This window comes from Phyllostomus discolor, chromosome 7, assembly GCF_004126475.2.
Source record: "Phyllostomus discolor isolate MPI-MPIP mPhyDis1 chromosome 7, mPhyDis1.pri.v3, whole genome shotgun sequence".
Taxonomy (NCBI): domain Eukaryota; kingdom Metazoa; phylum Chordata; class Mammalia; order Chiroptera; family Phyllostomidae; genus Phyllostomus; species Phyllostomus discolor.
The window spans coordinates 98,069,593-98,097,318 of NC_040909.2; the positions used below are offsets into that span (position 1 = coordinate 98,069,593).

Below are 27,726 nucleotides of genomic sequence, written 5' to 3' on the forward strand. Positions count from 1 at the left end.
GAATCATATGGTAGTTTTATTTTGAATTTTTAACAAACTAAACTGTCTTCCATAGTAACTGCATAAGTTTACATTCCCACCAACAGTACATGGTTTCCTTTTCTCCACATCCTCACCAAAACATATTATTTCTTGCCTTTTTAACAGGTATGAAGTAAAAGCTCATTGTGGTTTTGATTTGCATTTTCCTGATGACTAATGACATTGAGCAACTTTTCATACATCTGTTGGCCATCTCTTTGTCTTGTTTGGAAAATTATCTATTCAGATCTTTTGAATGTCTTAATCGGATTTACTTTTGAAGAGTTGTATGAGTTTTTAATATTTTTAGTATTTCTCCTTATCATATATGTAATTTGCAACTATTATTTCATTCAATAGATTGTCTTTTCAATTTGTTGATGATTTTTTTTGCTGTGCAGAACCTTATGTTGACTTAATCCCACATTTTTAATTTTGCTTTTTGTTGTTTTTACTTTTGGTATCAAATTCAAATTTTTTACTATGAATACATTAATTTTTTATTTTGAAAAAAATTAAAATTTCATAAAAGTTAAAGGATAGTAAAATAAACACACACTTTTAAACTTTTGATACTGGTATAAGTCTTCAACATAAAAGTAATACAGGCTTATTCAGAAGGTTTAAAAAGTTGAGAGTTGAAAGACAAAACCTCATCAATAGTTTCCCTACCCACAGATCTACAGTTCATATAGAGACATTTCCTGCCAAGGTTCTTTCACACAAAATTCTTTTCTTTTCCCTCTATGAAAAGCCTTTAGAGCTGTGTTATCTATTGGACAATTTTCCTTCCAGGTTCTTCCTATGCATAATTTTATTTTAAACATAATTGCTAACATGCTCTCTAAATAATTTGTATCCTGTTTTGCCCCACTGATATAATACAATTTGTATAAACATCATGAGTTTTAACATGTTGCAATAATCCATCAGATGGATGTACCATAATTTAAGTGACCATTTTCCTATTTCTGGACAGATAAGCTATTTCTAATTTTAATCTATAAGAATTGATGCTCTAGCACCTATCTTTATGTGAAGGAGGCAAATGATGGCTGTAAGCACAGCTTTTAATTCAGATGTTCTGGACTGGAATCTTTGCTCCCTACTGACAAAACAAATGTGCTCAGGCATTGCTATCACCTCTCTGCCATAGTTAATTAATTTGTAGAATGGGAAAATAATAGTCACATAACATACGACTGTGTAGCCATTGAATGATAATTCATTTGAAGGTTTAGCCAAGTACCTGGTACACAGGTATTATTATATACAAGGTCTTTACTGTATTTAAGATGATTCCTTGCCTCTGTTCACCAAAATAGGATTACTAGGTCAGAAACCATGGCCATTTAAAATAGCTTTTGATTTCTAAAAAAATAAAAACTGTGTCAATTTATACCTTCCAAACTTATGACATTTTGTTGTACCATTGCTATGAATATTATCTTTTATTCAATTTTTAAAATTTAGAAAGAGAATTTTAATGACAGAAACAAAGAGAAAGTCATCACATGTATTATTGTTTGAATGTTTAAATTCTGTGATTACTATTTCGAACATATTTTTACAATTTGTTGCAACATTCTTTCTCTTATGAATTAAAAACATTTTACTTTCTCTTATCATTATTGAATTCTATGTGTCATTGCTAAAATTTTATTTGATTTTCTAATAAATGTACTAACTCTTCTCTTTATGTAATACATAACTAAATCTAGTAAATACATAACTAGATTTTTAAAATCTATTGGAAGTATAATCCCAACAAGTTCAACTATACACTTACTGTAAGAACAGCAGCAATCTTCTTGGCTACAGTTGGGGTAATTTGAAAAGCATGAGAAAAATGCCAGCCATCCAGATCAAAGACAACCTTGATTCCATTCCGTTGGGTTTCTACCTCCTGCACAATAAGCTCGGATGTGATTAGACTTAAACGGAATACATCATAAGCTGTAAAAACTTTGGGGTCCCAGTATGCTAAAAAAATAAAATAAAAAAGGTCATGTCTCAGCATTGCATAAAAATCAGAAAGCAAAAGGAAATTAGTTCTCTTTGAACTTAATAAAAATAAAGATTTGTACAAAGATCATGAATTAATAGCATAGCACATCTAACTGGTGGCTCCAAAACATGTGCCTGCTTCTCTCTAGCAAAGAACAGATTTTTAAGAGCATGTGCCTTAAAAAAAAAGAATAAATGCAGGCTGGATTTGATTGCCAGATGAAACTGCAGCCCAAATCATGCAGGAGATGGTAGTGGCTAAAGATGGGAATGCCTCTTGCTGTGCTCCAAACTCAAAGATACTGCAAATGGGAAAAGCATGGCCTGTATCATGAAGAGCAACTAGGGCCTTATAGTAACCGGAGAGGTTGCAAAAGGAAATCCCTGAGAAGTAAGACAGGCTGGCTGATGTCTCTGACACCACTTACTGACAAGCAGCATGTAGCAGAGTCATGCCCTGGCAGGCTAGCACAGTAAGTGTGGGCTTTAGAAAGCGGAGTCAGAGAAGCACGCACGTAGCTGCCCGCACCCAGGAAAAACAGGGAATGCCTGAGCTAAGAAGAGGAATTACTGACATTCTTCTCCTCTCCCCTCCCCTACCATTCCTGGGACAGGCCGAGGCATGCAGAAAGGACAGTGATGGACAGGCAAGCAGGTAATCTTAAAAACAAACGAACATGCATCCACTAAGAATTGTAATATTTTTTGAAACACAGACACACAAAAAAGAGAGAAAGCAAACTGAGAGACATGCAGCTAGATCCAGAAGTTTGAAAATCCAACTAACTAGAGTTCTGGGAAGCAATATTACAGAGAATGTGACACAGAGGAGAGAGGAAGAATAACAGTAGGGAAAATTTTTCCAAAGCCGAAAAAATATGAGTCTTCAGACTGAAGGGTCCATGGAGTGCCTAACAGGGTGAAAGAAAAGAGAAAAAAAATTCATGACTAAGTAATAGTAAAACTTCAAAGTACCAAAATGTCTGTCTTGGACAACTGGGTAGAATGGTGGTAACACTTATTAAGATAGGAAACAATGGAAAAAATATTTTGGTTGGAAAGATGATACGTCATTTTGGACATGTTAAAATGTTGGCTGTGCAATGTCCAATTGGATGCAGCTGGACTGGGAGCTAGTTGTGTGAATCCTTGCGAACAAAGGTAATGAGGTAGTTAAATATCGGGGCATTGTTTATGTTTATATGAGAGCTTAAGACAGGGATTATCTTTGATCTATGTTTATCTTTGCTGCGTCAAGAGATAAAGTAGCCTGAGAAAAGGAGGCTGAGTCCAGTGTCCTAAAAAACTTCAGAGTTTAAAGGGTGAGTAGAATAGAGGATGCCAGCAAATGAGTCTAAGAAGAGCCAGTTAAATCAGAGAACAACACCAGGAGAATGTGGCATCAAAGAAAAAGAAAGCATTGAACCAACCTAAATTATATAAAGTATGGGCTTGCTAAGGAATGATCTAGAAAGTATGGTTATTGGTGCATATGTAGTATACTTCTAAAACATATAATATTTGTGATTGCAATAATTTTAAGAATATAAATTAAAACTTTTACAACACATTTTTAAATTTGAATAAAATCTAAATGATAATTATCTCTTAAACAAAAATAAATCTACTCCAAACTGAAACCAAAACTTAGTTTTGTGATGTTTTAATACTACTATGGGTAGTTTGGGAATGCTTTCTTTTAATTTTCATAATTATGAATTTTTTCTCATAAAAGCCTTTCCTCTCCTTAGGGTTATAATCAACAAAATTTTACCATATTTATTCTAATACTCATGCAACTATTTTGTATTCCCAAAACAAAAAATTCAGGTAAAACAGTCTTAAAATATCCATTGTCCATTTAAATCAGAGTAAGAAATTTCACATTTGCATGTTATTACATATCTATTTTACAATTCTGTAGAAGTGCTAGACTATTTCAAATTTGAGACATTGTTGAATTTTTTTTCAGGAATTGTAATAATGTTATTCTTTGATGCCTGGGTATAAACATGCCTTATTTTTTCATTAAGTTATCTCTCCTCATTTTCTCCCTCTTTTTTAAATTACTAGATTAAAAATGTCCTTTACATGAAACTTCCCTTGAAGTAAAATCTGTTTGCTAAAAAAGAGCGAGTGAGAAAGAGGAACTGGTTTGCTGTGTTGATGTGTTGAGAGGTCAAGTAAAACAGGATGCCCCTCAATGTCCATTAGATTTGGTGAAAAGAAGGTCAATGACAACTTGTTGAGGTCATTTCAGCAGAGAGGTGGGGGTGAGTCCAGTGAGACCAGGGTCGGTTGAGAGGAACTGTAAGAAAATGTGGATAGTGAACATCACTAACTTACAAATTTGGTGAGAATGACAGGACTGGGGAGATGGCTGGGGCTGGAGGATCTTGTGAATAACTAGGACTTTTGTTTCATTTTGGATGGCTGACCCTGAACAGATGTAAATGTCAATGGGTAGGGTCTAGTAGCAAGGAAAAACTTAATGATGTAGAAAGAACAGAGATAGTCAGAAATATTCCTACGAAGGCGCAATAAAATTGCCCCTTGTTTTAAAAGCCTCGGATTCCTGTAATTTGAATTTGAGTAATCAATCCAACTCATCTATACTATGCTACTTCAGACACTGGCTGACAACGACAAAGGTGAAAAATACAAATGGAATAACTGAAAGTCTGCAGTTCAGAAAATAGTTATATTCCTAAATTTCTCAGCCAACCAGCATGGTAAGACATGTGCTGTCTAATAGGGTAGCCATTAATTGCATGTGGCTATTTAAATTTAAATCAGTTAACATTAACAGAAATAAAAAATTCAGTTTCTATGTTGCAATGGCCACATTTCAAGTACTCAAAAGCCTGTGTGGCTAGTGGCTACTGTAGAACAATTTCATCATCATAGTCACATTGGATAGCTCTGGTCTGGACTTGAATCTTTTTTAATGCAAAAGAAAAACATGCCTTAAAATTTTAATTCCTTCTCTAACATGTATCTAACATTTATTGAGTCATTATTGTATACTAGGTGATGCTTTAATTATGTTTTATATATATCACAGTAATCCTATATCTCATAGGACTAATGTACACAGTAATCCTATGAGATAGGTTCTTACTATGAAATAGATTCTAAACCTATGAGATAAGTTCTTACTAAGCTATTTGATGGGTAAGAAAATGTTGTTAGAGCTACATGGCTCTCCATGTAGCTAGAACATAGCAGAGCTAAGATTCCGAACAAGCAATGCATTCCTAAGAACTTGTATTCAGAAGAATTAAGCCATCGTCAAAACTTAATATTCAACGTTAAATTTTACTTTTGCTGCTTCAGTGTAGTAGTGAGTCTCAAAAGGCTTAGAATTACAGCTGACTCTTGAAAAACAGGGGTTAGGGATGTTGACCCTCAGGCAGTCAAAAATTCGAGTATAACTTTTCACTCCCCCAAAACTTAACTGCTAATAGGCTACTATTGACGGAAAGCCTTACTAATAGCATAAACAGCCCATTAACACATATTTTGAATGGTATAAGTATTATATACTGTTTTCTTACAAAGTAAGCTACAGGAAATAAAATGTTCCTAAGAAAATCATGAGGAAAAGAAAACACATTTACAGTACTGCACATATTTATTGAAAAAAAAATCTGTGTATAAGTGGCTCTACATAGGTCGAACCCATGTTGTTCGAGGGTCAGCTGTGTATCCTCTGGCTTGTATGCTAAGAATGGCCAAACTTTAGTCTCAGGGTGCCCTGTCAAACCGGGGAGAGGCTCTGGGCATTTTTTCACTGCTTTTACTGGTACCTAGCAAAGTGGTTAGGCCAGTGTGCCGTCAAAAAGCTCTACCATAGATTTCCTTTTTCAGTTCCTTCCATTAATGCAATTAAGTTTAGAAAATTTATAAATCTTTATTGTATCATTTCATTTTACTCATAAAATTCTTCTGTGTTTCTTCTTTTTACCCTAGAATAACATGTAATTTCTACATGACACATTATTTTGCATAACACACAGGAGATTTGCTGCATATCCTTTCTTACCACCCGTACACCTGCATGTTTTCCTGTTTTTAAAATCTTTTGGAGTTAAACAGTATTCTTAGAAATTAACATACTATAAGAGACCCTCGCTAAACAATAAAAGACTTGATTCAGTGTTAAGGCATTTATGATCAAAGTAGTACATTTGTTTTTTCATTATCAAGGTGTCATTTTTATGACTTAATTTCCCCAGTTACTTTATGGACAAGCTAGGAAGACTTCAGCCAGGCAGTGCAGAGCCAGAATATACGCAGAAAGAATCATCTGTAGATTTCAGGGTTACATTCCTGGAATCCCTGTGCAGGGTTGCCAATAAAATATAAGGTGCCCAGTTAAAGCTGAATGTCCAGGAAAAAGAATATGTATGTATGTGTGTGTGTATATATATATAGTATAAGTATGATATCCTTATATATATTCCTGTCTTTCCCTCTCCTTTTAGTCGCCCTCTCTGTCTCTCTTTCTCTCCGTCTCTCCTCCCCCCTCTCTTTTCGTCTTCTTGGTCCTCTCTTTTCGTCTCCGTCTTTTTCCTCCCTCTGTCCTCTCGCTCTTTTTCGTACTCGCAATGCCTCATGCCATACCCCCCCTGGTTGTTGTTTATCTGAAATTCAAATGTAAATGCACACTTTATATTTTCATAAAATAAAGGTTTATTTGCTACATAAAACATAGGTACTATGCTAAATCTGGCAACTCTGCCCCAAGGAATTCAAAGAACTTCATTCAACATCCCGTACCACCACTGGAGCAACAAGACGGCAATGTCTATTATTGTCTCTAAACAGATGTCTGGTTTATAGACAATGACTTCATGACTAACTCAGCTGCATTTGACACACAGAAGCTGGAGCAAAAAATCAGAGTCATTCTACTCAGTTTTCTGATACTTTTTGAAGAATTAAATGCAGTGTTTTCTTGCAAGAAGGCAAACAGCTGAATAGCAGGCACCTATTTTATCTATAAGCAGGCAGGAAAAGGAAATCTATACATAATTTAAAGTCTCCTAAAATATTTAAAGATATACAAGTTTCTGGAAGATTATAATTCATAAGATTCTGATCACAAAATGTTATGTTGGGCCACGGGAACATGCCGCAGGTGGTACGTGTCCTTCTCCCTTGAATTCCATTTTTCATACCACGCAGATCTAAGGAAGGGGCAGGAATTGGAGGTTGCCAACCTACAAGAAATACTAGGGAGACCTGATAATGAAAAGCGGAAGCAGTAAAAAGCAGGAAGGGCATGTGGAATACAGTGTCTCCACAACTTTCTGGGTTTCTGCTTTCCCACTGCACCTTTCTCCATCTAGGGGAATGAGCACTTTGCTCCGCAGCTTGGGCGCTATCCAACTAGTCATTCACTCACTCATTCCAAAATACTTAATAAACACCTACCACATGCCCTAGTTCAGTGCTTGGTATACACATCAGAGAATGGAATAGCTTCTATGTGTTGCTGTAGTTCAGAACTTTTATTTCCATTTCCCATTACATGTTTTAAAACATTTTCTTTTGATCTTTTTCATCTTTCCCCTACTATTTCTCTTCTGTTTTCTTTTTCTCCTGTTTTATACAGTTGATGGTATGGAAAAATGAAGTCGGATTTTCATTGGTTTTGTTAATTTTCTCACAACTGCCAGTTTTATTATTCTTCGGGGATGTTAAAATATGAATTAAACCTAAGTTAAAACCTGAAAAGCCTAAATATGCTTACCTACGGACTCACCGAAGCCTCTGTGTGGCAGTCAAGGGAAATCAAGTGGAAGCCATGTCTGACTTACCGATTCTGTAAATGAGAACTCTGCTGCCAGTGGGATCCCTGGCTCTCAGGGCTCCAAGGTAGCCCGCCCTCAGGAGGCCAAGAACACTGCCAGGGTGTATATCTGCACTTATTTCGGGACATTCTTCTCTCCACTTAGATAGTTTTTCAGTAACTGAAAAACAAAATGAAAAGTGTCAGCAGACAGCGTACTTGGTAAGCATCTTGTAAAAATGGCAGGAAAGCCTTGGCACTGCACATGGCCCCTGCCACCCATTCATGTTGAGATTTTAATCTGCGGTTTCCTTTTAGCATAAAAATAAAAAGTTTCTTTCATCAAGGATCTCAAGTGATAGGAGTTTATCCAAAATTCAAAGTTGAGTAATTCTTATTTGTCTCCTGTGATGGATGGCCTCCAAAGATAACTGCCTACGATCCCTCTGCCCCGATGCACAAGTGTCATCAAAGGGTGGAATCCATTTCATTCCTTCCCCTTGGATCTAGGCTGGCCTCATATTTGCTTGACTAACAGAGTTTGGCCTGACGTGACACCATGCTGGATTTTGAGAAGTCTGGGACTTTCTGTTTTACTATCTAGGATTCAGACGCCATGTAAGGTTATACAATGCAAAGTCTATGCAGAGAGGCCCTGGAGAGTGAGGGGCTGTCTTACCTCAGATGCCCTGTGGGCAGAGATGAACATCCCTACTTAGTCCTTGCCCAAACTGGAGATCAGACAGGGCTGTGGTCTGTGCCACCAGGTTCTGGTGTGATTTGTTACCTGGCAACGGGCAACTGAAACATCCACCTTTATTTAGTTTTTCTGAGAATAGAAATCGATCAATGAATTACTCCACAAATACCTTTGGAGTACCTACAAGGTTCCACACACTCTGTTTGGCACTTGAGTCAAAGCAGCAACCGCAGTGAACTCCTGATCTCACTGGAAGTGACCTACGGGTGACAACTGGATTGTACAGGCCATGCTGTGCAGTGAAAAGCTCCGTTCCCAGGCTGCCTCTTCAGTAGAACCTTGGGACCGCCACTCACTACCTATGTGATCTTCAGTAACTATTTCACTCTGTTGAGTCTTGTTTTCTAGAGTTACCGTATTTTTCCAGACTATAAAACACACTTTTCCCCCACAAATTTGGCAGGAATAATGGTTGTTAATGCTGCTGTTGAGTTCTGTTTACATTTACATTTACATTGGTGAAATATTATGTTATTTATGTTATTAAATATTTTACATTTTTTGCTTCAAAATTTTTTTTCCTATTTCTTCCTCTAAAACCTAGGTGCATCTGATGGCCGGAAAAATACAGTACATGTAAAGCCTACATGGGCAGAATGTGTGGTGGTTAGTACTGTTATAACAGGGAAAATTGTTCGGGTTAACTGGCTCAGCCAAGTATTTAGTGCAGGTTTACATTAAAGATGGCTAGAATTTCTTGATTTTATTTTCTTTCCCACAAAAAACTTAATCAAAGGTACAAAGGAACATCTCTATACAACTGCTATACTTTCAACTAATAGAAAAAAACAAAAATTAATTTTGTTAATAGTAGTATACATTCAGAAAGACTATGAAACTCTATGGGTGGATATTAGGTCTCAACAAAATATTGTTTGAAGGAATCCTGTTTTCTCTTTTTTCCCTAAAAGAATCACCAGTAATGATTACTTCACATTTACAAATAATACAAACATTGCCAGTATATTGTGAAGAATACTAAAATGAAATTATACATTTAAGACTTACTATATTTTAATTTTCTTCTTTATGATTTTCAGCATTCTCAATTTTTCTAAAATGGCAATATACAGGGTCCAGCACAAATAATGCCCCTTTTTATTACAAAATCTTTTACTATAAAATCATAAGCATGTAATTATGTATCATAACAATATCACATGCAAGCACACCATATAACATTTTAGGTGAAATGTTCAAATTAAAATTATAAATTACACCCATATTATTACCTTACCAACCACACTCAAGTAGGCATTACTTCAGCTGGACCCTGTATTTGAATTTAAAAAGATCTATTAGAAATGTAGAACTAAGTGTCGCAGGTTCAATTCCCAGTCCCAGCACATGCCTGGGTTGCAGGCCATGACCCCAGCAACCGCACATTGATGTTTCTCTCTCTCTCTCTCTCTCTCCCCCCTCCCTTCCCTCTCTAAAAATAAATAAAATCTTAAAAAAAAAGAAATGTAGAACTAAAGTTCAGATGTAAGGGAAGGACAAATTTTTATATTTGAGAGTTTTGAGAATCACCAGAATAAACATTATAACTATAATAACAAAGTAGTAAATGACCAGGAGGAGAAATTATGAATATACATTTTATTTTTTAAGTATATGTTATTGATTATGCTATTACAGTTGTCCCATTTTTTTCTTCCCTTTATCTCCCTCTGCCCTGCACTCCCCCTCCCACCAGCATTCCCTCACCTTAGTTCATGTCCATGGGTCGTACACATAAGGTTTTCGCTTCTTTATTTCCTACACTATTATTAACTACCTGCTGTCTATTTTGTGCCTACCAATTATGCTTCTTATTCCTGTACCCTTTCCCACATTCCCCACTCCCCTCCCTGCTGATAACCCTCCATGTGATCTCCATTCTGTGATTCTGTTTCTGTTCTAGTTGTTTGCTTAATTAATATTTTTGTATTTGTTTTTTAGGTTCAGTTGTTGCTAGTTATGAGTTGTTGTCATTTTACTGTTCATAGTTTTGATCTTATTCTATTTCTTAGATAAGTCCTTTTAACATTTCATATAATAAGGGCTTGGTGATGATGAACTCCTTTAACTTGACCTTATCTGGGAAACACTTTATCTGCCCTTCCATTCTAAATGATAGCTTTACTGTACTGAATAGAGTAATTTTGGATGTAGGTCCTTACCTTGCATGGCTTTGAATACTTCTTTCCAGCCCCTTCTTGCCTGTAAGATTTCCTTTGAGAAATCAGCTGATAGTCATATGGGAACTCCTTTGTAGGTAACTCTCTTCTTTCCTCTTGCTGCTTTTAAGATTCTCTCCTTATCTTTAATCTTGGGTATGTAATTATGGTGTGTCTTGGTGTATTTCTTCTTGGATCCAATTTCTTTGGGACTTTCTCAGCTTCCTGGACTTCCTGGAAGTCTATTTCCTTTGACAGATTGGAGAGGTTTTATTTCATTATTTGTTCAAATAACTTTTCAATTTCTTGCTCTTCCTCTTTTTCTTCTGGCACCTATATGATTCAGATGTTGGAATGTTTAAAGTTGTCCATAGGTTCCTCAGCCTCTCCTCATATTTTTGAATTCTTGTTCTATCATTCTGTTCTGGTTGAATATTTATTCCTTCCTTTTGTTCCAAATCGTTGATTTGAGTCCCAGTTTCTTCCCTTCACTGTTGGTTCCCTGTTTATTTTCCTTTATTTCATTTTGGGTAGTCTTTGTTTATTCCTTCTTTTTTAAAAAGATTTATTTATTTATTTTTAGAGAGGGAAGGGAGGGAGAAAAAGAGAGAGAGAGAGAGAGAGAGAGAAACATCAATGTGCGGTTGCTGGGGCCATGGCCTGCAACCCAGGCATGTGCCCTGGCTGGGAATCGAACCTGCGATGCTTTGGTTCGCAGTCCATGCTCAATCCACTGAGCTACGCCAGCCAGGGTGTTTTCCTTCATTTTCTGACTGAACTCTCATCAATTCTGTGAGCATCCTGATTACCAGTGTCAGCACCCAGGGTGCTTCCCACAAGGGGATTGTGCCCTGGATGCGTATTCCCAGGTGGGTTGCCTTATGTACATTCTAGGACCCTGTGGGCCTCTCCAATGGAGTCTCTGGTGAGACTGGGAATTTCTCCTACCCCACAACCCTCTCAGATTTTTACAGCCAGAGGTTTTGAGTCTTTAGTTTCCCACTCTGAAACCCTGGGTTCTGTGGTTTCACTCCTCAGTTGTTCTTCTTGGCTTATCTTTGTGCAAATGTAGGACCGCTAGGTCAGCCACCCACAGTATCGCCTATGGGGTCCACCACCTTGTCCATGTCCTCTCTTCCCCGGCTGCCCATCTCCACCCCTGCTACCAGTCTAGATGAATGTTTCTTTAACTCCTTGGTTGTTGGACTTCCATGCAGTTTTATTTTCTAGCAGTTCTGGTGGAGTGGTTTTTTTTTTTTGGTTTTAAATCGGTTGTTATTCTTCTTTTGGTTGTGTGAGGAAGCAAAGTGGTTCTACCTACACCTCTATCTTGGCCAGAATTCCACAAATATAAATTCTAAAAAACAAGTAGAGAGTGAAAGTCCAAGCCACAGGAGATGCCCATAGCTGGGAATGGCTGGAAGAAGAAGAGAGAAGCTGGTTGGACTTTAGGAGAAACACTGCTATGGTGCACAGAAAGGAGGAAAAGTCGTGTGTGTGTGTGTGTCTGTGTGTGTATGTGTCTCTCTCTTCCCCTTTCCTCACATTCTCTGATATTGTCTCCCTATCTTTTTCTACCTCTCTTTCATTTCTACATTTAATTAACTTTTCTTAACTGATTTTAAAGAGAGGATCTTTCTAAGAGTTAAATACAATGGAGAGGTAAGAAAGAAAAAAAAGCCAGTAAATTTGCCAACCAAGAAATAACTGGTGACCTAAATAGCAGTCGCCAAAGCAGAACGAACAAAAGGCACATTGTAGATGATTCTGATATAGTCATCCTAGTCTATAAGATGAATTTCTCTTCCTCCTCCTTTAAGTAACACTTATTCTGAATGCTCCCTTAAGGGAGCATAAGTGTTACTAGTATTTTATAATGCTCATTACATTTTTCATAGTTCTCACAGGCATAAAAATAGTTCTTTTAATTCTGATGTAAGCAAAATGCTAGAAGCAGCATATTAGCTCCTATATAGAAAAACAATTTAGTTTCCTATAAAATGATAACTTTATCATATATAAATATGTATATTTAATATAAATAGATATATATGGAGTAGGTATGTGGAACATATATATATGGAAAATATACTACATACAGGGTTTGGTACAGTCCGCAGTTTCAGGCTCCCCGGGGTTCTCCAGAAGTACCCTTGAGCATAACGGAACCCCTGAACTGCCTGAGTAAACCAGCTGGATCCACACACGTGAGAAGATGATTTTTGTAAAGGCTCACAATTAACTCACATGCTTTGACCTTTAATTTTTGCAAAATTAAAATATTTATACCTGGATCTTTGATTATTACTTTTCCACTGACAAATACTTTCAAAGATCCAGTTGACATAAGGAATAATGTAAATTACAAAATGCTACAAAGCAATTATTGAACAAATGATCTAAAGTTCACAACAACAAAACAATTGAGTGCAAGTAAATATCATTATTGAAAGGCACCACAATTTGTACCACAATTAGGAATAAATAAATTAAAAACTTATGATTTACTTTAACTGTACTTTATAGTAGAATAGCTTTCTTCTTACATTTTCATGTACTTTCAAACAAAATAACAACCATATCTGTGAAGATTTCATAGCCTTTAATGGCATCATTTCCAATTCATCCTTGCAAGCAACCTGAGAAGTAACTATTGTTACCGCATTTTATGTGTTAAAAAGACTAAAGCTCAGAGACATCAGTTATATGTTAGTTTAAGGGCAATAACTACAGGAGCAGAATGGAGACTGAAACACCCATGATATGACAAATTTTACAAAGAAGCTACATTTAGTGGGAAATTAGCAGGGAGAGTCAATGGTGCCTTGAAAGCTTCCAATTCTTTGGGAAAACCATAACATTAACTAGAGGATAAAAAACTTATCACATAGAGCATAAATATAAGGAACTGGACTATTTACCTGTGAAAGACAGAAATTCACAAGAATATGTAGAACAGACAAAAATTAATAGTCATGTTTTTATGTTCATTGTTTAAACAGCAAGTGTAGTATACCTGACAGCACAGGCTGTCGTGACTTCAACCCAAGTTCAAATTCTTGCTCTACCACTTAACTGTGATTTCAGACAAGTCACTTAACCCTTACATCTCAGTTTCTTCTAAAATGAGAAAATAATGAGATAACCCAGCAAACAGTACCTACAAAGTAACCAGCACTCTGAAAGCTATTAAGTTCTAAAAACCTCATTAATTCATTATCTCTTCAAATATAAAAACCAGGGAAAATGAGAAATTACATTACAACTGAGGGACTTACTGAAGTTTCTTTGTATAATAAAACTATAGAGCTTTTATATTATAAACAAGGAAATTTGAGTTGAATTAACTGCCTTTGTAAAGTAAAGTAATAGCTTCATGCTCTAATACTTTCTCTTTCATTTCCAGGTGGCAGAAAAATAAGGTAAAGAGTTCACAGACAGAAACTTTATCCCTGTTCAGTAGATTTAGACAGTCTTACTAGCAAATTCTTCAAGGTATGGTGCAATGAAAACATTCAGGAACATAAAGAATACAGAAATATATATGTGTGTATATATATATATATATATATAAAATGCAAGGGCTGGAGGTATATTTATTTCTTCTATTTTGTTGTTTTTATTTTGTCTTTTTTATTTATAAATTATTGGGTAACTGTTGTTCATAACATTGTATAAGTTTCAAGCGTACGATTCTGTAATTGTACATCACCTGTGTATTGCATTGTGTGTGCTCACTACCAAAAGTCTCGTCTCCCTCTGTCACTATAAATCTGACCCCCTTTACCCTCTTCAGACCCCCCAACTCCTTTGCACTAGTGCCATACTTCAGATGGCTGTGTTTAAGATATTCCTCTTAAAAAGCAAACAAAATGAAATCAACAGTAAATCATAAACTTTTGCAGTTAGTTACCTCTACAACATATGAGGGGGGACCCCCAAAAACCAGAATTATCTTCTGGAGGGTGGGCCCCTTGTAAATAGGCTTCCCCCCACTAGGTGAGTGTCCTAGGAACCCATCTGTATCAGTGTGCCAATTGCTGTTTTTGTAAGAGGTGGTGTTGCGCTTCAGTGAATTTTTTTAAAGACTCTTTCAACACTTCTGCCCGTTTCATGATGGGTGATTTACAAGCGCACCTGCCTACACTATGCTGAGTGTTCAGCAGTTTTTGACTAAAAACAACATGACCCCCATGCCTCAATCTCACCCCAAGCAAATTTTTCTCCCCAAATGAAGAAAAGCCCTCAAAGGGAAATGTTTTACCCATGTGGAAGAGGTGAAACAAAAATGGCAGAAGCACAAGGCATCAAAATTGATGGATTAAAAAACTGTTCCAGGCAGGCTGTGAACCAAAGCATCGCAGATTCTATTCCCAGTCAGGGCACATGCCTGGGTTGCAGGCCACGGCCCCAGCACTGCACATTGATGTTCCTCTCTCTCTCTCTTTCTCCCTCCCTTCCCTCTCTAAAAATAAATAAATAAAATCTTTTAATAAAGAATTTAAAAAAACTCCAAAAAAACAAAAAAAAACTGTTTCAAGCAGTGGAATAAAGGTCTTAATAGGTGTATTGCATCAGATGGAGAGTATTTTGAAGGTGTTTGAAGTTTAAACACATAAGAATAAATACACAATGTTTTATAAATAAATTCTAGAGGTGTTTTTGGGTTCCTCCTCATATATGTTTAATGCCTCAGACTGTACTCTCTCTAGGACCTGAAACTGTGTCTTCATACTCAGTATCTGCTGAGTGATTATTAGTTTATTACTCATGATGTTGAGACACGTAGGTAGTCATTTGACAAAATGAAAACAAATAAAGTCAGATTCCTAGTTCATTCCTAACATTGAAGAAATCCTAGTACAGCAACAAGCCCAACATCAAAAAAAGAGAAGTAGTAAATTACTTAAGAAAAATTTGGGAAGAGCTTATAAAACCCAGAAGTAATCAGAGAAAAATCATACCAATACATTTGTTACATGAAAACTTAAAATTCTACACAGAAAAAAAATATCATATCAATACAACAAACTAAGACAACAGCCTATTTGCTTTTATACATCAAGATATTTTATGAATAAAAATATTATATTGTATGTATATTATATCTTATGTAAACAAACTGGAAGAAAATAAATGGGAAAAACAAGAAGTTACTGAGAAAAGAATTTTAAAGTGTTAAATATATAGAAGACAATTGACCTCACTTGTAATTAAATACATGCATATTATAATAATGAGAACCAGTTTCTCACCTAGCAGGTTGGCACACAGATCATAAAGTTGGCTAATATAGCATGGGTGGTGATATGCGGAAATATGCACCATTGTGTAATACAGAACTGACAAAATTAGTGCCAGTACGCATCTCACTTCATCTGGCAATTCTGCAGGTAGAACTTGTCTTATACGGAGATATTCTGATTTTTACACAAGAACAAATGTGCAGAGACAGGCTAGAACATTCAGTTGGTGATGGGAAACATCCCATTTATTCTGTTTACTGCATTTTGTATACTGCCAGGCAAATAGTAAGTGTTCAAAAAACAATCCTTGGCCCTGGCTGGTATAAGCTTAGTGGACTCAGTGCAGGCCCTAGAACCAAAGGGCCACAAGTTCGATTCCCAGTCAGGGCACATGCCTGGGTTGCAGGCCAGGTCCCCAGTAGGGGGCATGTGAGAGGCAACCACACATTGATGTTTCTCTCCCTCTCCTTCTCACTCCTTTCCCCTCTCTCTAAAAATAAATAAATAAACCTTAAAAAAAAACAATCATTGAATGCAGAATGAAGAGCATGCATGGCAGCTCTGCCTTGTCTGATGACAAGTCCACGTCTAACAACAAGGATTGCTCAATAAATGTTAACACAATGTATTCATACAATGAAGAGCACAGGGTCCACAAAAGAAAAAAGTGTGTATATACATTTCAACAGATACATATATGCTGAAATATGATGCTCTCTATGATAAACCTATGATATGATAGGTTTATGCAAGGCAAAGTGTAAAATACATACATATGCTTGTGTGAAAGTCGGCTCTACCTGGAAAGAGAAACAAGACACAGGTAACTAACATCCTGTGGGTAGACCACTTGGCAAACTAAGGAGTAGGGTGGGAATTTTTTTCCTTTCAAAAGTTACTTTTAGAAACTTACTTTGTACTGTTTTATCATTTATGAATTATTTTACCACCTGTAGTCTTCACATTTTCAATTAAAAATTAGTTATCAACAACCAAAACCCTCATACTGAGACACGTTGAGATTCTGTACTATTACACTGCTCTTGCCTTTCTAGTCGCCGCTGCCTGACATGGAAGAAGCCACTAGGAGAAAAGGCGTGCAGTTGCTGAGTGCTTGCTCTGTGCGGGGCACGTCTTACTCGGTTAAAGTGGTTAATGGTCAGTCGTGGGAAGGAGTCCAGGAGGTAGGCGTTCTCACCATTATTTAACCGGTGAGAATGCTGAGTTCAAAGTGACAAAACTAAAGGTCGCATCCCTCCGGTTCCTGTCTTCCCACCACCTCTTCTCTCACCCAACCTGGAAACACAAAAGAATAGCTTCATTCCTACACTCAAAATGTACTGGACTACCTTACTGTCTTGACACTTAAGGATTACTAGTAATAACACTATTTCGCTAGAATTTTTTGGCTTTAGACCTTCTATCTTATTGGCAATTTCATTCTCCCCTCCACACGTGGAGTTACCTGCTAAGATATAATGAAATAAATCTAAGTTTCCAACTTCTCATCACCAGCTTTCTTCTAGAGAAGAGGAAAGACATTTCCCCAAACTTCACAAATTCCAGAGACTCATCAAGGACAGAGTTCCAGTGTCAATGGGGCCATCACCCCAGAGGGCTCTGGCTTTGCCAGATTTTCGTTTTCCAAGACCCAGACAAAGTGAATGAGCCGAGGCTGAATTTCTCAGAAAACCCACAGCCACAGCGCCCGCTGCCCAGTGCGCCAGGGCACGTTCCCACAATATCCGTCTTGCAACTTCGGCTTTCACGGGTGTCAAGACAGCACAGCCCGCGTTACGCAGTCCTGTCCGTAGAGTGGAGCTCAGCGGCGAGCACGCTTACCCTCCAGGCCAGGTCGAGGTCGAAGTCCCGGGCGCGCAGGAAGCGCAGCAGGAAGGAGTCGGTGAGCCGCAGCTTCGCGAGCTCGAGCGGAGCGCCCTCGGCCCGCGCCCGGCGCCGCAGCTCGGCCAGGCTGGGCTGCAACAGCGGCGAGTGGTCCGGCAGCGCGCTCAGCTGCAGCCCGGTGGCCGTCGCCGGCCAGGGCCGCACCTCTGCCATGCCCGCCGCCCGCCACTCCGGCTGGGGTGGCCCTGGCTGTCCGGAAAAGCGTGGGCTGCGCCACCCTCCAGCCCCTCCCCCGGCGGCCGCTGCCCAGCGCTCTCCCACCCTCCCGCCCCGCCTGGCCCCGGCGGCGGGCAGCGCCCTGCCTCCGCAAAAGAAACCACGTGGTGTCCCCAGGAGTGCTAATAATTTCGAAAGCGCTAAGTACTAACTTGAACCTTATCCCGAAGGGAATTCACTGGCTATCAACGCTGAGGGGAGATGTCAAAAAGTTTGTCTGCCTACGTTGACTGGCATGTTTCAAATCTCTTAGGGAGTCTTTTTTTCCTTTCCATTTTCCCCTCTCCCCCCTTCCCCCTTTCCCTGATAGCACTGACAATGGTGAATAAATAAACTCCTGTAAGAGACGAGGAAGCTGGCCCAGGGACACCTGGGATACCAGGCCCTGTTCTGGGGCAGCGAGGAAGCCAATAGGAGACATAATCAGAGTCCAATGGGGAGGCTATTGCAAGGGAGGGAAAGAGCTTTGATCTTTACTTGGGGTGACCTGGAAAGCTGTTGGGGTAAAAGTTTACAATTCAACGTGAAAACCGGTGTGAGAGAGGCAGGGGGAAAGTGCTGCGAGAGAGCGGAGGAAGACTGGCCCTGCTTAGGTAGGACACGTGCCAGGCTTCACAGAGGGAGGACAGTTGCTCGGCCTTGGGGGCTGCACTGGGAAAGCCGGCCCGGTGAAGGAGAGAGAAGGGAAGCCAGTCTTCTCCAGAAGTTTAAAGTGTTTAAAAGTAAATTAACAAGATAGCATATATATCTCATATTTTCTTTTCTTTCTCATTTTTTCAGCATATTCTTCTACTTGTTCTTAGCAATTAGTATCTGTATTTTTTGAAATTGGACAGAAAGTTCAGTGAGAGCTCATTGACACAGCTATAATATCAGTTTCAGTAGCCTTTTATGGAAGTAAGCTATATGTGCATAAAGAGTCCAAAATTTGTTATTCTGCATTTGTGAAAACACAAAAGAATATTTACTAATTGATTGAGCCAATTGCCTTTGAGGGCAATGAAAATGGAGCCAACTCGGAGCCCACCCTGCCTTGGCAGACGGATCCTGAATCCGCAAGAGGCAGCAGGTAGCCGTGGGTACCTGTCACAGAAACGTGAAGCAATTCCAGCGCCTGCGGTTAGAGGCACTGAAGAAAAGAGGGATCACTTTTTGTTAAATAATGCAGACCATGCTTGTGTGTTCCAACAATGTATCTTGGATCCACATACATAAAATTTTTAGAATTCTTGGCATGAGTTTTCAGGAAATGCTACTCTATTTTTGTTTTGTAGTGTTTTCAGTTTCGCTGTGCTCATATTTTATTCTGTTGAATTCTCATGCTCACTGCAAATGCATCCAGCAGACCTCTAGCACAAAGGTTTCAAAGGGGTTTCTGGAACTAATGGTACGAGGAAATAAAAACAAAAATGGAAGGAAACGTTGGTTCATATTTGTACAACTAGCCTACAATTTATGCTGAAATGGTTTATTATTCATTAGCACATAATAATTCATAAATACACGAATGAATTTAAGCTTTACAAGAAAGACAGAAATACTATTTATTGTTGTTAAGAGATAACTTTTAAAAGGGAGTAAATTAGGACAGATATAAAAATTAACACATGTTAAAGATTTTATATAACTTGTAAGCAAATAATCAGGCAGATGTCATGAGTCAAAGAAGAAATCAAAATAGCACACATTTATAGGGAGCAAAGGGTGTTGAAACAAAGTTGCAAATTGTGGCAAAAATAACTTCTGCAGGGAGAAAGGGAGGTCAACTGAAAGTGTACCAGGTAGGACAGAATTTGTAGGCTCTTAGGAACTGTTTGCCATTGCTATCTGTTACCTACAATTTACAGACTCGTGCAGTATCCCAGGTGGAATTAGAATCAGGCAATCCAGAGGGTATCGGCCAGAGTCTACACAATGCACGGTTTTCTAGTGAGGCACAGGTTCTATATTATATCACTAAGGAAACTCATTTTAAACATTTTAAAGTTGTATTTATCACAAAAATTTTAAAACATACACAGAGAATAATAATGAGAATTAATGTATGGCTTGCTTCCGCAATCAACATTGTTTTGCCAATCTTATATGTCTGCCTCTCCTACTTCTTTAGTAAGCTAAAATATTTTAAAGAAAACCAATATATCATACCATTTTTCTGGTAAATACTTTAATGTACATTTTTCTTTTTTAACACTCCACAATACCATTTCTTACAACTAAAAATATTAGCAACAATTCTCTAATATTCTCTAATACCCAATCTATATTCAAATTTCTCTGAATGTCTCAAAAATACTTCTTTTAAGTTATTCAAAGTAAAATGCACATTAATCCATACATCACATCTGGGTGGTAAGCCTAAGTGCTAAGAATAGCCCCCTCTTTTTATTTTTTAATATCATTAATCCATTGGAGGAACCAGGTCAGTTTTCCTTAGGATGTTACCATGTTCTAGATTTGGCTGATTGCTTCTTTGTGATATTGAATCTTTCCCTTTTCCCCCCACATTTTCTATAAATGACAGTTAGATCTAGAGGTTTGATTAGCTTTAGGTTCAGTCTTTGGCAAGATTATTTCATGAGATGACTATTCCTTGTATATCACACGAGGACAGACATAGTATCCGTGTTCTCCCCCATTCATGTGCTCATATTAATTGGTTTGAATGGTGTTGCCTTAATCCATCTTCCCTTCTACCCAGTGGTTTCAGGGTTAGGCCCAGGGTTTTACTAGGGATTGCAAATGGTCATCTTCTAACTTATCATTCTCTGCTCATTTATTAGAAGGAGTTTTTCTATGAATAGAAACTTTCCCTTATGAACTATTTTGCTAACCTGAAATTCAGTTTTTATAGAAAAGGTAATATAAATGCTTGGTTGTTTTCATTAACTGGTTGGCAGTATTTATTAAAGCTGAAAATATAAAATATTCCTGCCTATGACCAGCAGTGTCTCTCCTACATATATGAACATACTTCCACATGTATGATGCATTTATAACAAATATGTCTGCAAATCTGCATAGAACACATATGTTCAACTGAAATATATCACATATTCAATAAAAAACATAAAAATAGGACCTGTATTTGTTATAGTCCAAGTCAGAAACAATGAAACAGCCCACCAAGAGTTGAAAGGATTAACTAATTGTAGTGTATTGATACAGCCAAGTAATGTGTGCAGTGAGAATGGACAAGCTGAAAGTGGGCACAGCAAATGGATGCATCTCAGAAACAAGGTCAAGGTGAGGAAGACAGGCAAAGAAGCGTTTGTACCGCATCACTCCCACAACAACAAGCTTAAGACCTAGCAGAGCTGTTGTGTGTTAGAGATCTGGGTGGTGGGTCCCTGTGGGGGTGAGCAGTGATTAGAAGGGGCAAAGGGACTCACTCCCACAACTGCTCATTTCAGCTGGATTGTCCTAGTGACTGAGTGTTTTTAGTGGAGAGAGGCATAAAATACTTTTTTAAGTAGAAAATATGTCATGAGTTCATACTAGTTTTTCCTAATCAAATTAGAATTGCCACATTATTACTAATTTTTGTTGATGTTATACTTTATCTCTGTTTTGTACCCTGAAAATGTGCCACTTATTGACATTAACATAATTACTTATTTGTTTTAATCACATAATTTTTATGTAAAAATTTAAAATTGGTAATATCAATAATACTACCAAAAATAAGGCTATTGAATGATGTTAAAGATTTCTTTGTGATACTTTTTGACCTTAAGATATGTCCATAGGTAAATAAAATTTTCCTGGATTGCTCAGCATTCCTACAAAAAGTCCTAGACCTACAGAAACATCTTTACATACCATGAGAAGTAGATAAGGAGCCGTGTGTCGTTAATTGCCCTGACCTGAAAGGCTAGTAAAACTCTTATCTCCTGGAGAAAGTCAAATGACTACATGTGAGTTCCTAAGTGAAGCCCCCACTGTGCCAGCAAGACTGGAACTTCCTCCTAAGAATTTACTTTTTCAAGGGGAGAGGCTTGGGAACTAGGAGATATCCATGTATGAAATGTGTAACTTTTCTATGAGGACATATACCTGCCTTCCTGAAGGAAGAAGTTCCAAGTAATCAATGGGTCGATAGCTGAGTCTCTAAATAGGAAAAGCTGAGATGGAGTGAGAGACACTAGAGAGACTAGTGAATCTATTTGGCTCCTAGAGAGTTTTTTTTTAAATATATTTTTATTGCTTTTAGATAGAGAGGAGGAGGGGTGGGAGAGAGAGAAAAAGAAGAGCATCAGTGTGAGAGAGAAACATCTATTGGTTGCCTTCTTATATGTACCCAGACCAGGGATTGAACCCGTAACCTGGGTATGTGCCCTGACCAGGAATCGAACTTTTGGCCTATGCAATGACACTCCAACCAACTGAACCACACCAGCCAGGGTTGACAGCTTTGATTTACATACCAAAGCATGGAAGTAGGTAAGAATGACAGCTTCCTTTTTCCCTTCTATGTAAAGAGAAAAATTATTTTTCCTCAACACTCTCTGGTGGAGGTGTTCAGCCACTTTAGTAAGAGAATTTCCCTTTAGCTCACATGAGTTACCCTGGAGTTATGGTCTGGGGCAAGGGGAACTGACCCACTTATTATTTACTGTAGAGTATTCAATAAGAACTTTGCCTCTGACCCAAAACACCCTGTGTGAAGTTTGTTATCAAAGGGAATTTATATTCAAAGTCTGTGCCCATCTCAAGAGGTACATCCACAATATCTTTCCCGTGGCCTCCTGGCCAGTTCTCCAGTGCTGTTCTTTCCAGGTCCCCTTTGCCACTTCCCACAGATCAGAGTAGATGCATATTTCAGGCCCTCTCTCCTCCAGCATGAGGTTGACAACCACACATGCCATCTGAAGTTCTGCCCTCTGAGAAAATGTCCTTTACCACTGTCATTCAAAGGTAAACCTGAGGGTAAAACTGCTGTTGTGAAGCAGTTGTACATGTCCAGCTGGTGCTCTCTGAGGCTGAGCCCACTCAAACTAAGCCATGCTTTCCCTCCCCTAGTAACTGGGTATAGGGAGTTTCCATAAGACCATAGATGTGAGTTCCAGGAAAGGTGGCAAGGTGGTAGGGGCAGGTACTATAGGAGTTTAGGTTACATGCTTATGAAATCTACCTGTGCTTCCTGATCTGCAAGGGCCCAGCTGTGAATATATTCTTTTCACCTAGACAGAATGCTGCAGCACACATTCAATTTTACAACTCAGTAGATCAGATAACACACAGCTGACAATGGGCAATTCAAATTACATAATTACTTGGTATTCCATCATCAGCCACTGAATCTACTCAGGCCCAACAGCAAACCAGGAGCTGCTTTTTGAATGAAGAAGTGTTGTGAACAGAACAAGGCATTGCTTAACAAAAAACCCTAGAGGTCTGCACTGTGATTCTCTTAATGGGTCATCACTGTCTACTGTGGACATTTCCAGACCCTGTGTAGGCATAAGGCCCAAATGTCAGGACGTTGGCAATGTAGCCTGGCCCTACTGCCAAGGCTTTTCTTACTTCAATCCCCACTCAACGCCAGCAGCCTGCCTGCCGGCTGAATGCTAAATGAATTGGAGTAGCATATGCAAATGGGGTTAACACACAGCCTCCAAAATCCATAGGGGCCAATCAAATTGTGCGCTTCTTTCTCTACAGGGGGAAAAGCAGGGACAGTAACTTGTCTCTTACTTAAGAGGGAAACATTTCAAGGTTCCCCTGACTGGAAGTGTCAGCCATGTGGCAGCACCTGAAGTGACACGAGGTTTACCTCCTGTCCTCTGGAATGCAGCATTCTTATGAAAGCATTTGTTGACTGCTCTCTCACCAGGCCCAGTTAACACCTAGTAATGTAACAGACCCCCATGCTGAAAATTTTCCATTTTCACCCCAGATTTACCCTCTACTCTTGTATCTCATTCTGTGCACCATGAGGTTGATTGATTTATTTCCTCAGTATGATCCTTGCCCTCTGGCTCCCAGTTGTGTTTGGTCAATGGGATGCAGTGGCCAGAGATGAGGAACATTTCAGGTCAGAGTTATATTCCCTTGTGGCTCCGTCGCCACAGGGTTGCAGCAGATTGGCCATACCGCTCTGCTGAAGGCCACAGTGTTTATCAGGCAGCCCTCCCTTACAGCCACGGTTGTTCTCTCTGGGTTTCCATAACTACTGTGTCCATTCAGGTCTGTGTTAGTTTTCTGGGACTGCTGTACCAAAGTACCACAACCAGGTGGATTAAACAACAGAAATTTATTCTCACAGTTCTGAGAGAAGTCAAAATTAAAACATAGGAAGGATTAGTTCCTTTGTTGGAGGATTCAAAGAGAACCTGCTCCATGCCGGTTCCTGGCTTCGGGTCTCTGCCAGCACTCCTAGGCATTCCTTGGTTTGTAGCCACATCACTGCAGTCCCTGCTTCCAGCACTGCATGGAGTTCTCCCTATGTATTTGTGCTTGTGTTTCCATCTTTTTCTTCTTATAAGAACACCAGTCACATTGGGTTAAGACCATCCTAATCAAATATGACCTCACCTTAACTTGATTACATCTACAAAGCCCCTATTTCAAAATAAATTCACATTCTGAGGTTCTGGGAAGGACATGAATTCTGGAGGGACACCATTCATCCCAGCACATCTGAGGATGGTGATGATTTTGTGTTTCCAATTCCTTTGCTGCAAATAGTCCTTCTATGAAACTATCCTAAATTAGCCAATTTGAGTACTTTTCTGATCAGGATGCTGTTTCTGGTCAGGACCCTGCCTGGCCAACCACTGTGGCCTACAAAGTGGCCATGTCCTCCGGGCTACATTGTATCATAAAGCAGAAGAGGTTGCACAGCCCTGAGGTCAGAGGATGATCTCTGCAGCATGAAAGCAACATGCTTCTGATTATCATTACTGACAATAATGAGTGAACCTTATTTAGATCAATAGCACAGTGTTTATTTACTCCAGTGGGAAAACCACATCTAGAAACTTAGCTGTAGTTGACATCACCAATCTGATTAAGTTTATAATAAATTCAGTTATATTCTATGACCCATCTGGCTATTACTAAACAAAGAGGTGAATTAAGTAGCCCCAACCTCTGCAGTTATCTCAAAATGTGGTACTGCTTTTGGTTTACTATCGGGGAGATAGGAGGGGAATGGATGTGGAGGGGGATGAGGAGCAGAGTAATCAGTTTCAAGGGCCAGTATTTGGTTCTTTCTACTAAAATAGAATTTAATTAATGGGTCAGGAAACCAATATGTGGATTCTGCTAGATACTAAATATGTTTATTCCTATAATATGTTTGGTGAGAGAGGAAATGGCCAATCTTCCATCCCACCAGATCCATTGTAAAATAAACTCAGGTCAATAATCTGCCTATCACTTGATCTCCATAAGCCCCATTCTGACTGGAGGCCATGGTGGTATTGGGGTGCTTTGCAGGTTAGATTTGTAATATCTGGTAACCATCAGAAGCTTTCCCCATTGCTCTGTTACTCTGATAGCAATCATGTTATTAGCAGTGGATCTAGGTCCTTCTGGGCTTGATTTGAGGGAAAGCTTCGTACTGTACATCTGTTGCAGAATGAAACTGTCCTCTAAAGGACCCAGCTTCCCCCTCAGTGAAGGTGCCCCGATCTGTCCGTGAACTGAGTCTTTATTTTTAGATGTGTAGACTGGGTGCTTAATTGTCCACTTTTGAACCATGAATATTCTTTAGCTGTGCTTTAAGAATCATGTAGGCTACTAAAAGCAAAAATTGTTCCCGTTAGAAATCTTGCTGTCAATCATTCATTTGAAAATGAGATGTGTGAAAGCCAATATGAAAGTTGAGTCACTTAAACAAAGACTTAGGTATCCCTATTACATGCCAATGAATATTCTAAGCTGTTTATATCATGTTATTTAATTTTCACCACAATCCTACAAGGTAGATTCTGTTACTCTCATGTTATAAATGAGGAAATGGAGGAACAGAAAAGTTATATAGCTTGCCTAATGTTACACAGCCGGTAATCAGTCTGTTAAGACTGTTTGCGATTACAAGTCTATGTGCTTAATCACCATTCTATGTTGCCTCAAATGTGAAATTATTTTTATTAGTTTAATATAGAATTGACATACATTGAATCAATATACATTGAATCAATGCAGCTATCATTATGAGCTAAAAAAAAACCCATTGAGTAGATACTAGTATTACTAATACCTACCACTTTGTTGGATACTGTGCTAGATATTTTATATACATTGTCTTTACCTTCACAACAGTGCTGCAATGTGGATCACACTCACCCTATTTAAAAATGAGGAAATTCAGTATCTTGAGCTTATTGCTATGAAACCTAATGTGGCTCAGCCTTTGGGTGCTGGGCACGAAAACCAAATCCAGTCCTTGGCATTGACTATCTGCCTACCTGGGTCACTGGCATGTTAGGAACATTATGATTGTGTAGACCACTCCCTCTGGGACATGGTATTTGACCCTGATTGCACGTAAAACCCAACAACTAAGAATGAATCTGAGAATGCCTCTGCTTACTCAAGTGCATGACTTTGGCTCTCTGGTCTCACAGAACCAAATCACGGACTGGTTGTCATATTCAGTGATAACAGATGATACAGTTGTTCCTGTGGTCATGCCAAAGTGCACTGGGCTTTGGAGTCAGGAAGCCAGGGTTGGAATCAGATTCTGATTCTCACCAGATGTGTGATTCTAAGATAAAGTGTCTCATGGTGGAAGCTCAGCTTCCTCTTCTCTGAATGGGGCCCCTTCCTTTACCACACAGGAATGTTTACAGGTCCAATCAAATGAGACAAATATATGTAAAAGTGTGTTATCCTACAAATGTAGGATAACAAGCATCCATCTGTTTGCTCAATATCTACTCACCGTCAGAGAGATTCATAATATATATTTTGCTTCAATGTGTCAAGAGTTCACATATATTCTTTGTTTTGTGACTCTGACATTGAGTTCTAATTTACCTGACTTCCAATTTAAATCAGCTAATATTGTGTCTGTTCCTTTTTTACCCATACCTTCAGATTAATTGATCATAAGATCACATGGAGTTTATTCTGATTACTATCCTTGCAAATAGTGAAATCTAACTCTAACCCAAGTAACCCGAACCTTGTTTTATTGCTTCTGAGATACACCTTTTTCCACCTTTTAGATCTCTAAACTTGCACTGCACCTAAATGGCTTCCTGTCATTGCTCTCAGCCAGGCCACAGTGGGGACATAGTTGATTTTATTTGCACACATCGAAAAGGCAACCATGAGGACTGCAGAGGGTGTGTGAGTTGTTATAATAAAAGTCTTTAATTAAGTCTAAAAGAGCTCTTTCTATAAATGTAAAATAAAGTATTTGGATTATAAGAAAGCAGAATATCATACTGTTTTTCTTTATAAGTGACATATAAACTAATGGTACCATTTACTTTACCCGTGCTTTTGATTCCGCTTGCTTCCTAAAGTATGACTTTAGCACCTGCTCACCGTGCTATTCCTGTTTATTCCTGTTTATAGTGTCTATTCCTGTTTTGATCTTTTACTTTAGAGGTATAACATCAAGTCCTGATAGCCTGAGCCAACTAAACCTTTCATTGG

General features: G+C 38.5%; 1 protein-coding gene across 1 annotated transcript in view; it reads right to left on the reverse strand.

Moving 5' to 3' along the window:
* Positions 1-18,124, reverse strand: part of LOC114514810 (alpha-tocopherol transfer protein-like) — a 32,572-nt gene extending 14,448 nt beyond the window's left edge. The window contains 4 exon segments of the mRNA XM_036031675.1: positions 1,811-2,004; positions 7,854-7,991; positions 7,994-8,006; positions 17,833-18,124. Of these exon segments, the coding sequence (XP_035887568.1) occupies positions 1,811-2,004; positions 7,854-7,991; positions 7,994-8,006; positions 17,833-18,048 (561 nt within the window). The 5' untranslated portion in view covers positions 18,049-18,124.
* Positions 18,125-27,726: the final 9,602 nt, after the last annotated feature.